Raw genomic sequence first — 14,878 nt, forward strand, 5'->3', positions numbered from 1 at the left:
ATTGTCTATTGTTACAAAAAAGAAAAACTACTCAAGCAGAGAGAGAAGAGCAAGAGAGGAGGACGCACCATAAAATAAAGATCTGTTAACAGATATTTCGGTAAGGACCAAATAAAAACACAGCGGACAAATGCAATTACAGAGATAGTAATAATGAAATGGTTGTTACAGATTCGTGAAAATATACGCCTGCAGTTAGACATTGGGTGAATATAGCGTTAGCTAGAAGGGCTAGCTAGCTACTAGATATTTTTTTTGGGGGGGGGGCATGTGAGATGTTCGGCCTGCCCAAATGGGGTAACGTTAGCTAGCTATGTGTTTAGCGAACAACAAGCTATATCACTAATGTATTACGTTATGCTTTTCGTGAGCTTTAGAAATGTGGGAACTAGCTAGCTAAACGTTTGATGTTCTCGTGTTTCGCTAGGTAGCTACTAGTCTGAATAAGTACGTTGAAGGGCAATTGTTCTGTCTTTAGCCAATGATGCTAGCTAGCTACCCATCTTGCTAATTAACTAGCTAGCTTCTAGGTCGGAGAAGGGGTTTTCATTGCAGGACCTGCTCTTAATATCAATCCAACTAACGTTAGCTAGCTTGCACGGCGCCCTTTCTCGAGTAATGTGGTACACATTCAAATGTTGAAATGGCTAGATATAATTGGTCTGTGGTCTCTTCCTGTAGCCTTGCAGAATTTGCTGTCTTTTTGCAGCCCTTCACATTTGGAAACCGCTTTAGTACTGTGACAGACTGAGCTTTTAGCTACGTTATTGGCAAATGTGTTTTACAATGAAGTCTCGTTCATGTTGACAGCGTTTTCGTGCCCATGCAATTCATTTGCTATTTCATCAACTTCCCCCAGTATGTGCTATTTGTCGTGACCAGAGATTGGGCAGTCCAGGGGTGTATTCATTACGCCTTGCAGCGGAAACCGTTCACCGTTTAAGAACCAAACGAAAGGGGGAGGGACCTACCTGAATTTGTCCAATAGAAACTCGTTTTCGTTGGAAACGGTTTCTGTTTGGAGGGAACGATTTCTGTTGCAAAAGTTTTACAACGGTATACCCAGCAGGGGTGTAACCATTCGTCCAAACATGGTTGAAATGCACAAATTGAATCATTGAATTTATATTTCATGATTTGAAACTGAATTGAAAATTGCGTTCAGTTTTAAAATGTGATTTCAAATTGAATATTTATATATTCAGTTTGAATATGGTAGATTGCATTCATTGTCTGTATCAAGTTTACAAACTATCATTTAAAGTTGATCAAAGTTTCATAATTTCAGATAAGGAGCATGTATCGAATCAAACGGTCTATGGTAAACAAAAGCTTCTGGTGGTTTCTGAAGCCAATCTGGCATGATGACCACAGGCCTCGCCAGGATATTATAGAAGGGAGTGGCACAAAAAAAAACATGGATAAACTTTTCACTCCATATTTAATCTTGTGACTGACTGGGTTCAAACCAGGTCTCCTGCATGTCACAAGACTGTGTTGACCCACTTGGCTAAAGCCTATAGGGATAACTTCAGGAAGTTAATGTTCTTATTGAGTACCATTTCCCCCCGATTCAGCTCATATCGAGACTCGGAACTCAGGACCTCTGCCTCGCAAACACATGTGACTGCCCTCTTGAGTTCCAACCCCCCGCGCTGTTGAAAAAGTCCTTCAATTGCGCAAGGGGCGACACTTCAGACTGATGAGTGAGTTGTAGATCTGAGTCCAGTGGCACCATTGTATATGAAGATGGCGCCGACAGACATGGCAGCTCTGCTTCTAGCTCCTAAGCAACTTTCCAGTATTTTGTTTTTGTTGTTGTTGTGATTTCTTACATTATTAGCCCAGAACGGTTTTTGTGTTATTACGTACAGCCAGAAATAACTTTTGGATATCAGAGCGGCGGTAACTCACCAACATTACAACCAGAAATATGACTTTCCCAAATTGGATCCTTTGTTCGTACCCTCCAGGGCAACTGAACTTATACCAGAGGCTGCTCCAAGACGCTGCTGGTGGAGAAGAGGTATTCTGAGTGGACTTGTCGACTCAGGAGGCGTGCACACCATCCGCCACTTCCGGGTATATATTCGCTAATGTGCAGTTCAGCTAATTTTCAAGTAGACGAGCTCAGGGCGAGGATCTCCTTCCAGAGAGACATCCGGATTGCAACATACTGTTTCATAAAATCATGGCGCTCTCCAGATATACTGTCCCCGTTCATACAGCCAGCTGGGTTCTCAATACATCGCTCAGACCGGAATAAAGAATTCTCCGGGAAGAAGAAAGTTGGTGTTTGTTTCATGATTAACAACTCATAATGTGATTGTGATAGCGTACAGGAACTCAAGTCCTTTTGTTCCCTCAACCTAGAATGCCTCACGATCAAATGCCGACCATATTACCTCCCAAGAGAATTCTCTTTGGTTATAGTCACAGCCGTGTTTATTCCCCCTCAAGCCGATACCACGATGGCCCTCAAGGAATTACACTGGACTTTGTGCAAACTGGAAACCACCTATCCTGAGGCTGCAGTTATGTAGCTGGGTATTTTAACTAAGCAAATTTGACACATCAAAACATTGCCTTTAGTACTCGCACATCAGACTGGGATATGTTCCGGGTAGCCTATGAGAATAACATTGGCGTATACAGTGACTGAGTTCATCAGGAAGTGTATAGGGGATGTGGTTCCCACTGTGACTATTAAAATCGACCCAAACCAAAAACGGTGGACAGATGACAGCATTTGCACAAAACTTAAAGCGCAAACCACCGCATTTAACCACAGCAAGGTGACTGGGAATATGGTTGAATACAAACTGTAGTTGTGCCCTACGTAAGGCAAGCAAACAGGCAAAATGTCAGTACAGAGACAGTGGAGTAGCAATTCAATGGCTCAGACACGATACGTATATGGCAGATTACTAATGGAAAACCAGCCAAGACACTGACACCGGCATCTTGCTCCCGGAAAAGCTAAACACCTTCGCCCGCTTTGAGGACAACACAGTGCCACCAACACGGCCCACTCCCAAGGACTGTGGGCTCTCGTTCTCCGTGGCCAATGTGAGTAAGACATTTAAGCGTGTTAACCCCCGCAAGGCTACCGGCCCAGACGGCATCCCTAGCCGAGTCCTCAGAGCATGCGCAGACCAGCTGGCAGGAGTGTTTACGGACATTTTCAATCTCTCCCTATCCCAGTCTGCTGTTCCAACTTGCTTAAAGATGTCCACCATTGTTCCTGTACCCAAGAAAGCAAAGGTAACTGAACTAAATGACTATAGCTAAGCCTTCAACACAGTAGTACCCTCCAAGCTCATCTTTAAGCTCGGGGCCCTGGGTCTGAACCCTGCCCTGTGCAACTGGGTCCTGGATTTCCTGATGGGCTGACCCCAGGTGGTGAAGGTAGGAAACAACACCTCCACTGCTAATCCTAAACACAGGGGCCCTACAAGGGTGAGTGCTCAGCCCACTCATGTACCTCCCTGTGTACTCCCACTTAATGATGGGGGCCTACCACGTGTTTAAAGCGCAACTGAAGGCAATAAACAACTTATATCGATGCCACTTATCTGATCGAAAAGTCAAACATTTATTCAGTCTCATCCAAAACAGTTTATTTTTAAAGTGAGTTTGTCATGACTTGAGGGTTTGGTTTTGATTTCAACAAGGTTAACTTGCCCACTAACACGGGATACACACTGCTGCGCACTATCCAATCATACCGCAGAACACATATACAGTGAGACAGACCTGCCCAGCAGTGCAACAGATCAGAGTTTGTTTACATAAGACATGTCACACCTTGGATAGAAGTAAAATTGCGCGACTAAAACTTCCTCTGCAAAAACGTCAACTCAAGAAATCTGAAATTTTTTAAATCTTAGATTGACTATTTTGAGTAAATGATACTGGCATTGTATGGCCTCAAGTTATGCTGAAAACTATGATTTTGATATCTTGGTTGGCCAGTCATTGCATCAATAGCCATCTATGAATTTGAAAGTGGTTACATTTCTCCAGGCCTTTTCCTCAGTTTTTACCCAAAATAGAGGCGAGGTGCCGCTTTGTTATTGTTTCAACTGCGGATTGCCACTTTAAGATGGCTAGGTGGGACAACCACAGTTGATGACCTCACTTATTGTCCATTGTTGCAGATGTGGACCATGTTAGGTGCTTTCACAGGAGTGACCGTTGTCCCCTGTATGTTTTGTGGAAAGATTCCCACACAATTGAGATATTGTAGTGTGCTGAAGCTTTGAGTTCACACACATGCAGGTGGTTGTTTTTTCTCTAGCATTTTCCATACAAAATAAGGAATATGCGAGGCTACATTTTAGTGTAGGCCCAGGCTTAAATCTTTCATGGGGCAGGGTCTGAATACAATCCTCAGTGTGAGACTGATGACGCAGCAGACCTGATTTTAGGTTTGTCCGTAGTATGTTCAGGTATTGGGCTTCAGAGTCTCTTGATAACCATGATCAGATTATGTGTTTGGTGGGAGATGAGAAGCAGTCTTCCAACTGACCGGTCCATTACCATATTATTATACCTTATTTGCATATGTAGGCCATATAGTTGACATCATTTTACATAGAACACTTTAAGGATAAGCTATCGAGGGAAACTTGAGCAATGAAATACAAGTTTTCAATGACATGGATGTTTATTTCACTCTTATGGATTTCTGTGATGAATTAAATTTATTTTCATGCTTGATGTCAACATGAGAAATTACGAGATGCATAATCTTTGTGAAATATATTAGAGTATGGCTTTTTGGCGCGGCAGCCATTTGAAGGAGTTTGTGCTCTAATTGTTGAAGCCAATTTACTGCATTTCTCCTGATGCAAAACAAAAGCTGATATGGGGTTGAATCAAGAGTGTTTTGTACATGCTGTTCACTAAGGATGCCTACATTTGCCTGCCTTTTGCTCATGTTTTTGCTTCCATTTCCTATTGTTTTGTTAATCAAGAATTGATTTAAATAGCTTGCTGTCAGGATTGGCTTGGATATCCTGTGCCACAGTTTTAACGAAGCACCATTATTACAGGTAAGCTTGTGAATATGTCCTGAACAGGCTTGGACTTCCAGTCCAACCCCCACAACCTTCTGTCTGCTCGTCATGGTTTTTACCAGTAATTATTAGCTTTGTTAGGCTATATTCATTGACCTTATTGATTCCCTTTTTGACTAGTGTCCCTTTTGGGATAGTGTACTCTATTGTGGAAACCTCTGAAGTTGAGCAGAGCTAAGCATGACCTACCAAGGTATGAGTGGTATAGAGGAAGAGCATGGTATGTTGGTGGCTTTCTTTGACAAGATACCACATTATCCACAAGCCCCAAGTAAATGTCTCCACTTCATGAACTGATCTCCTTCTGTTGACCACATTTTCTACTTGCTTTTTACTAGGTTGTTTTGGCCAACACCTGCTCTGAACAATGCTTGAGACTTGAGCCTACACATAGGCTAATTGTCTTGCACCTTTAGTGTTTTAATGTTGTTATGCATTTATGCGATAACACATGGCCTAATTTGTCTGATACTCTCCGAATTTGAAACAATTAATCAAATAAATGTTTATTTGTCATGTGCCGAATACAACAAGTGTAGGTAGACCTGAGTGAAATGCTCACTTACAAGTCCTTAACCAACAATGCAGTTAAGAAAAATAAGTGTAAAGTAAAGAATAAAAATAACATGGTTAAAGAGCAGCAGTAAAATAATAGTAGCGAGGCTATATACAGGGGTTACCGGTACAGAGTCAATGTGCGGGGGCATAGGTTAATTGAGGTAATATGTACATGTAGGTAGAGTTAGTGACTATGCATAGATAATAACCAGAGTACCAGCAGTGTAAAAGAGGGGGTGGGGGAACAATACAAATAGTCTGGGTAGACAATTGAAATAGCTGTTCAGGAGTCTTATGGTTTGGGGGTAGAAGCTGTTAAGAAGTCTCTTGGACCTAGACTTGGCGCTCCGGTACCACTTGCCGTGCAGTAGCAGAGAGTCTATGACTAGGGTGGCTAGAGTCTGACAATTTAGGGCCCTATGAAATCCATTTAGTTTTTTCCCCAAATTCAATTTTTTTCTATTTTTATTTGTCTGAATTCTGTGTTTTACAATTTATGCTAATTTTATCATCAGAAAGAGTGTCTAATAATGTGAATGAATAAAATGTCAACAATTTAATTAGATAACAGTACATTTGTGATGATGCAATACAACATTGCACTATTTTTTTTATCTAGTCAAGTGCTTCAATACAGTTCTAAGTGTTTCATTATAAATTAAAATAAGTAATGCAGGAATCTAGGCAACAATGCAGCAAGCAATAGTCAAAACCTAGAGTTATACTTATGTAAAAAAAACAACAACATTGCATTCATTGTTTTTTGTCAAATAAAGTGCTTTGAAGTGTTTCATTGTAAATGAAAAAAAAAGGATTCAGGCAATAATGCAGCAATAGGCAAAACCTATGGAACTACCTTATGAGCTCCTATGTCTGTCTGTCCATTGTAAGTTTTCCATCTATCACAGACATCTCCATTGAAGTACATGATTGTCAGCCTATTTGTGTTGAGCTCAGTGAGTGCCCCTCGCTTGTCTTTGAGTAGAGTCTTGTATTTGAACACCCTAGCCAGCCGGTAGACCTCTGTGTCAAATCCAGCCACAATCTTTTGTGAAGGGGCCTTTTTCGAACATTTGCTAAAAACCTGTATGCTACCCAGCCAGCATAGATGTACATGTCCTCGGAGTACACGTCCTCGGAGTACACGTCCTGGTAATCCGTCTGGCCCCGCGGCCTGAATGTTGACCTGTTTAAATGTCTTTGGCTAAGGAGAGCATGGTCACACAGTCGTCCGGAACAGCTGATGCTCTCATGCATTCTTCAGTGTTGCTTTCCTTGAAGCGAGCATAGAAGTAATTTAGCTTGTCTGGTAAGCTTGTTTCACTGGGCAGCTCGCGGCTGTGCTTCCCTTTTGTAGTCTGTAATAGTTTGCCAGCCTTGCCACATCCGACGAGCGTCTGAGCTGGTGTAGTATGATTCAATAATAGTCCTGTATTGACACTCTACCCTTTAGCTCAATGCGGATGTTGCCTGTAATCCATGGCTTCTGGTTTTGGTATGTACGTACGGTCACTGTGGGGGCGACGTCATCGATGCACTTATTGGTGAAGCCAGTGTGGTGTACTCCTCAATGTCATCGGAAGAATCCCGGAACATATTCCAGTGTGCTAGCAAAACAGTCCTGCAGCTTAGCATCTGCTTCATCTGACCACTTTTTTATTGACCGAGTCACTGGTGCTTCCTGCTTTAGATTTAGCTTGTAAGCAGGAATCAGGAGGATATAATTATGGTCAAATTTGCTAAATGGAGGGTGAGAGAGCTTTGTACGCATCTCTGTGTGTGGAGTAATGGTGGTCTAGAGTTTTTTTTCCCCCTCTGGTTGCACATTTAACATGCTGGTAGAAATTAGGTCAAACGGATATAAGTTTCCTTGCATTCAAGTCCCCGGCCACTAGGAGCGCCACCTGTTTGCTTATGGCCTTATACATTTCATAGATGGTTTGTGGTGGTAAATAGACAGCTATGAAAAATAGATGAAAACTCTCTTGGTAAATAGTGTGGTCTACAGCTTATCATGAGAAATGCATTTGATTGTGTTTACCAGTTGCTACTGAAATGAGTGTTAGGGATACTGCATTGCAATTATATCAAATTGGCACGTTTATATTTTAAAGGTTGAGTAAGTAAGATTTTCATCAAATGTACCCACATTTATATTGTCAATTGTTTATAATTAGTGAATGCCAGAATGTAGTTATTTTGTTAGATACTTCTCCTTATTAGCTGAGATCAGATTTTCTCAGCCATTTTAGCTGTCATGCTAAATGTTTGGGAACAAACAATCTAGCATAGAACCATGCGAAATTGTAACACTATGCAGATTTTGCCTCCCAAACCTCCGTGACTTATCTTGGCAGCCCCTCCCCCTAACCCTTAATAAACCCCTAACCCTTAATAAACCACAACTTAATTGCTGGTGGTCTAGATGGTCTAGTCAGGTAAATCATTGAAAGTCGACATCAAAATGTGGTTTAGTTTTAGGAATTGCATCTGTTGTTGGTAAGTAATGCACCCTGTAAGTTTCTAAAACGACTTACTCAACCTTTTAAATTCATGCCCCTTCTTCCACCTGAAATGTATTGGACATGGGCCTAATTATGCATCAGATTGATCAATTGGAAGTTGAGCTATACAGTGCATTCGGAAAGTATTTAGAATCCTTGACTTTTTCCCCAAAAAATTGTTACGGCCTTATTCTAAAATGTATTAAATTGTATTTTTTCCTCCTCAGTCTGCACACAATACCTCATAACGAAGCAAAAACAGTTTTTTAGCGAAAGTATAATACATAAAATATTTATCACAGACCCTTAACTCTGTACTTTGTTGAAGCACCTTTAGTGATAGTGGTAGTGATTACAGCCTCGAGTCTTCTTGGGGTATGACGCTACAAGCTTGGCAAACCTGTATTTGGGGAGTTTTTCCCATTCTTCTCTGCAGATTCTCTCAAGCTCTGTCAGGTTGGATGGGGAGCGTCGCTGCACAGCTATTTCCAGGTCTTACCAGAGATGTTACATCGGGTTAAAGTCCGTGCTCTGGCTGGGCCACTCAAGAACATTCAGAGCCTTGTCCCAAAGCCACTCCTACTTTGTCTTGGCTGTGTGCTTAGGGTCATTGTCCTGTTGGAAGGTGAACCTTCAACCCAGTCTGAGGTCCTGAGAGCTCTGGAGCAGGTTTTCATCAAGGCTCTCTCTGTACTTTGCTCCGTTCATCTTTCCCTCAATCCTGACTAGTCTCCCAGTCCCTGTCACTGAAAAACATCCCCACAGTATGATGCTGCCGCCACGCTTTACCATAAGGATGGTGCCAGGTTTCCTCCAGACTTGACGCTTGGCATTTAGGCCAAAGAGTTCAATCTTGGTTTCATCAGACCAGAGAATCTTGTTTCGCATGGGCTGAGTCCTTTAGGTGCCTTTTGGAAAACTCCAAGCGGGGGGCGGGGAGGGCATTTACTAAGGAGTGGTTTCCGTCTGGCCATTCTACCACAAAGGTCTGATTGGTGGAGTGCTGCAGAGATGGTTGTTTTTCTGGAAGGTTCTCCCATCTCCACAGAGGAACTCTGGAGATCTGTCAGTGACCATCGGGTTCTTGGTCACCTCCCTGACCAAGGACTTCTCCCCCGATTGCGCAGTTTGGCCGGTCGGCCAGCTCTAGGAAGAGTCTTGGTTGCTCTAAACTTCTTCCATTTAAGCATGATGGAGGCCACTGCTCTGACATGCATTGTCAACCTTGGGACCTTACAGTTGAAGTCGGAAGTTTACATAAACCTCAGCCAAATACATTTAAACTCAGTTTCACAATTCCTTACATTTAATCCTAGTAAAAATTCTCTGTCTTAGGTCAGTGAGGATCACCACTTTATTTTAAGAATGTGAAATGTCAGAATAATAGTGATTTAAATGGTTTAACTTGGGTCAAACGTTTCCGGTAGCCTTCCACAAGCTTCGCACAATAAGTTGGTGGCCATCACAAAGCCCTGACCTCAATCCCATAGAACATTTGTGGGCAGAACTGAAAAAGCGTGTGCGAGCAAGGAGGCCTACAAACCTGATTCTATTACACCAGCTCTGTCAGGAGGAATGGGCCAGAATTCACCCAATTTATTGTGGGAAGCTTGTGGAAGCCTACCCAAAACGTTTGACCCAAGTTAAACAATTTAAAGGCAATGCTATCAAATACTAATTGAGAATGTAAACTTCTGACCCACTGGGAATGTGACAAAATAAATAAAAGCTGAAATAAATAAATTATTCTGACGATCCTAACTGACCTAAGACAGGGAATTTTTACTAGGAATAAATGTCAGGAGTTGTGAAAAACTGAGTTTAAATTCATTTGGCTATGGTGTATGTAAACTTCTGACTTCAACTGTATCTAGAAAGGTGTGTGCCTTTCCAAATCATGTCCAATCAATTGAAACAGGATGCACCCGAGCTCATCATTTGAGTCATCACAAAGGGTCTGCAGATTGATGAGGGGAAACATTTATTTAATCCAATTTATTATAAGGCTGTAATGTAACAAAATGTGTAAAAAAGGAAGGAGTCTGAATACTTTCTGATTGCACTGTAGGTTTATACAATTAATTAATTGCATTAGGCTTGGGCTGTATCCAGATTGTCATACCTTTTTATACCGACCTTGTACCACACAAGGGGCACTATTTTCAAACCCCACTGAGCAATGCTAACAAGTAAATGTAAAATCCCATCTAAATGCTAACATTTTATAAAGTCTCTGACCTAAAGTATTTGCAAGACAGACATCCCAACTCAAAGTTATACAAGTAACAAAAAAATGCTACAGTTTGCTGCATGCACTAAACAAATATTAGACATCAAGGCTTTTGATCCAGTAGGGAATTGTCTGCTGTTTCCAAGCAAGCAAAGCTTAATTTTGGGAGAAGCTAACCACTTAGTGAGATGGCTAACTAGCTACTAAATTAGCAAAACAAATGCACAACTGCAGAGCATTTACAACATTTTAGACCGTTAACTTAGTATTTATACAATATCTAGCTTGCAAACATTTAGATGTGAATTCCATACAGTAAGTAGATCACCTGGTGCGTGCTTAGCAACAGTGAGTGACTCAAGGCTCTGGTCTTTCATCGTTGTGCTTGTAAACAAACACCACGTGACTTGGGACTACCAACAAGCTTCATAATGAAAAATTATGTGACGGGTGAAATGAGGGTTCGCAATCTTCATCTCCTAACGTATTACACAAGTTGACTGCAGGTAAACTAGCTACAAATATTCTAATTCATTAAAAAAGTAAAAGAAATTGTTTTGACGGTAATGAAAAACCATCCTGTGGTTATTTCCAAATACCCCGCTGTTCGGTATACCGCCCAAGCCTAAATTTCATTGAAATGTGTGGTACTATAATTATGAGCAAGATTTAGGCCTACGAGTAACATTTCTACATTAAAGATTTGCTTTTTAGACCTAGGGTCTACATAATGTCCTTGAGCCAAGGCTGATGTATGTGGTGAATGAAGCAATGTGTGGATGGCTGTCTAAGAGTGGTGATGAGTGGACAAACCGCCTAATACTTGTACATATACTTGTACATACATTTTGAATTTCTCTGATGCATTGGGCTCTCATCGAATATATACAAACATAAGCCATCTTGTAAATCATGGTTTCTCTCCTGCTCTTTGTTTCTTGTGTGTTCATTGCTCTTTCCTCTAGTCTTACGGTGGTTGCCTTTTTTCACCTGCAGGTGTGTGTTGTTTCGCCTCAGCAGCATGGCTGTGGTCATCCGCATGCAGGGTCTCCCGATAGTGGCGGGGACCATGGACATACGCCATTTCTTCTCTGGATTGACCATCCCAGATGGTGGGGTGCATATTGTAGGGGGTGAACATGGTGAGGCTTTTATTGTTTTCGCCACAGATGAAGATGCCAGGCTTGGCATGATGCGTAACGGGGGAGCAATCAAAGGTTCAAAAGTGTCACTTTTGCTGAGCAGCAAGACCGAGATGCAGAATATGATTGAGCTTAGCCGCAGGCGTTTTAAAACGGGCAATGTAGAGGGAGCAGCAGGAAATGGTAGAAGGCCAGGTCCCCCCGTCAACACATGTGGGAGGGGCAGTCTACCCAACACTTTACAAGGGTTCAGCAACACCACACCAGCCACCGTCACCACAGCTGCCTCTGCACATGAAACCATAAGCAACAAAAATGTGTCCACGTTTGCCACCACTGGCATGGGAAACATGCCCCCCAGTTTCAGCAACAACTTCAGCAGCCCAAATCTCACCATGGGATCCAGTATGAGAACAGCCATGTCCTCCCGCAACTCTGTACCACCACCTATTCACCCTTTGACAACCATGCCATCTTTGCCACCCATGCCTTCCATACCCCCCATGCCACTTCCACCACCAGTGTCCTCTGTGCCTCCTGTTCCCACTGTGTCACCTTTAACCCAAGGCCCCCCTGTCCTTCCCATGAGTCTGTCCCACATGGGCTCAATGCCACCATTCAACCCAGGTGTCCCACCCCCTAGTGGACTGGCCCCAAATCACATGTTTGTTGGCCATATGAACCCTCTGTTAAATCTCCAGGCACACATGAAGGCAGCAATAGGTAATTCAGACAAGTTATATGTTCACCTTCAAGGCCTGCCCTTCTCAGCTACTGAAATGGATATTGGGGAGTTTTTCTGTGGGTTACTGGTGGACTCCATCCGACTGGTCAGGGACAACATTGGCCGGAGTAGCGGCAGGGCCCTGGCCAAGTTCTTTTCCCCTCAGGACACTTTTGAGGCGCTCAAAAGAAGCAGCAGAATGTTAAGGCAGAGGTACGTGGACATCTCTCCGGCCACAGAGAGCCAGTGGATGAGTGTCAGCAGTGGTGGCAACGGGGTTGGAGGGCAAGCCCATTCAAAATCCAGTAATGTGCCCCAAGACCAGCACCACCGCAGCAACATGAATTCAGCATCTCCTTCAACCAGAGATCATGCAAGGTCTCGCTCCCCTCACAACAAGGAGTTCTGTGTCTACCTAAAAGGCCTGCCCTACGAAGCAGTAAATAAACAGATCTGTGAGTTCTTCAAAAAGCTGGACATTATGGAAGACCGCATTTACATTGCTTATGGACCCACTGGCCGAGCTACAGGTGAGGGCTTTGTCCAGTTGAAAAATGAAATGGATTACAAGGTTGCCCTCAGCTGTCACATGCAGTATATGGGAAGCCGATTCATACAAGTTCACCCCATCAGTAAGAAAGCTATGTTTGAAAAGATTGATTCCATTCGTCAAAGGATGCAGGGTGTTGATAAGAAAAACAACTCTGAGTCCGGCAAGAGCCCTAGAAACTGTGCACACATCTCAAATATTCCATATAATGTGTCAAAGAAAGATGTCCGTCTGTTTCTGGAAGGCATTGCAGTATTTGAAGAAAGTCTTAAAGTTCTGGTTGACAGCAGTGGTAACGGTCTAGGTCAGGCTGTTGTGCAGTTCAGGGTAGAGGAGGATGCGCTAAATGCTGAGAGACTACACAGGCAGAAGTTAAATGGCAGAGATGCCTTTGTGCATTTGGTCACCTTTGAGCAGATGAAGGAAATCGAGAGAAACCCACCACCACAGGTTAAGAGAGGCCAGAAATTTGAAGGGAACTCTCAAGGCCAGGCACACGGCCATGCTCAGGCACAGAATCCTATTCAAGCCCAAGCTCACCCCTTTGCCAGTATAACAGGAGAAGAGTTCAACTTCCTCAGAAACACTGTTGGCAATTTAGGCAATGGTCCTTTTGCTCAATTTACTGTCCCAGGTAATGGAATAGTGGGCCCTCCTCCTCTACCCCCATTTTCAGCAAGTCTAGAGAATGTAGCCCTTAGCATTCCCCCACCCATGGTTGCTGGTCACTTGCCTGGAGCAGTTCTGGCACCCCCAAGCTTCCGACCAGGTAGCAACAATGGCCCACCTGGCTTTGGACCAGAGGGCATGAGGGACAGGCCACCTTTTGACAACGGCTCTAGAAAGAGCGGAGGCCATAACAACCGAGGAAGTGGCCAAGGGCGTTTAGAAGTGCGCCCTCAGTCTGCCTTGGGCCGTGGCCCTGGCTCTGACCCTCTGAGAGAGCAGTCACCCGGAGGCCCTGGTAACCCTCGTGGACCAACCATTGTAAAGATCCAAAACATGCCTTTCACCGTAACAGTCGATGAGATCCTAGATTTCTTTTATGGGTATCAAGTGCTGCCTGGTTCAGTCTGTCAACAGTTCAGTGAAAAGGGCCTGCCCACTGGTGAGGCAATGGTTGCCTTTGAGTCACACGAGGAGGCATCATCTGCTGTCATGGATTTAAATGATAGGCCTATTGGGGCTAGGAAAGTGAAGATAACTCTAGGATAAGACTCCAATGTTCCTCTCTACCAATAATGATTAAGTGAAACATCCGGTTTCATTAATGCAAAGGTAAGAACTTGCATTTAGGATTTAAGCTCCCAACTATCTTTAGCTCCTTTACCAAAGTTATCAAGTTGCTAGTAGCGTAAGAATCAAATGGAACGCTGCTATATTGATTTGATGTATAATATAGCTAAAGTGGGATGTTTGGATTTTCCAAATGGCAAAAAGCCAACTGTTGATGTAGCTTGAGTCCAATCATATTTAGAGTAAGAGCCTTGGATGATATGGTTGGATTAAGAGGATAGTCTTATTTCTGTGCTGAGATGTCACTTTCACTTGGAAGCATGTATTATTTTCAAATGCCCTGACACATTTTGTGTTCTTGTATTTCTTCCATAGATTTAACATTCTCTTTGTGATGATTTTCTAAAGGGGGTACTTGCCAAATGCTGCCATGCATGGTGTTAGTACAGAGAACACTCATTGTGTCATGGTTAAAGCGTTTGCTTATTTGCTCTATGCTGTTTTTCACTGTTAATAAATGCAAATGTCAATGTTGCTAGCTATGTTGTATGATAAATTGTACTGCTTGTTTCTGAGAAAAAGATGTTGAACATTGCATTTGGTTTAATGGTCTGCAGAGCTCTTCAGAACTTTTTGTATCTGCCAACCCTCCCACTGCGATATACTCTTTTGAAAATGAGCTGTTTTGCAAAGATGTAAATACTATTTGGAATGTTTTAGTTTTGTAGTGTTGTCTAACAAGAGACACTTAAGTTTTATATTTTTGGGGACGTTCCAGCTTATTTCACAAGTGTGTATATACTGTTTAGCTTACACTTTTGTCAATAAAATGACATTCCTGACAGATTTACAA

General features: G+C 42.7%; 1 protein-coding gene across 1 annotated transcript; it reads left to right on the forward strand.

Moving 5' to 3' along the window:
• On the forward strand, positions 1-14,878 carry LOC110493847 (RNA-binding protein 12). Its single transcript, XM_021568360.3, has 2 exons — positions 1-100; positions 11,370-14,878. Exon 2 carries the CDS (start codon positions 11,395-11,397, stop codon positions 14,002-14,004), a length of 2,610 nt encoding a protein of 869 aa, XP_021424035.1. The 5' UTR covers positions 1-100; positions 11,370-11,394; the 3' UTR covers positions 14,005-14,878.

This window comes from Oncorhynchus mykiss, chromosome 17, assembly GCF_057628025.1.
Source record: "Oncorhynchus mykiss isolate SJ-2025 chromosome 17, ASM5762802v1, whole genome shotgun sequence".
Taxonomy (NCBI): Eukaryota; Metazoa; Chordata; class Actinopteri; order Salmoniformes; family Salmonidae; genus Oncorhynchus; species Oncorhynchus mykiss.

Bases quoted from the DNA above. Each gene is read 5' to 3' on its own strand.
- LOC110493847 (XM_021568360.3), top strand. From the start codon at position 11,395: ATGGCTGTGGTCATCCGCATGCAGGGTCTCCCGATAGTGGCGGGGACC.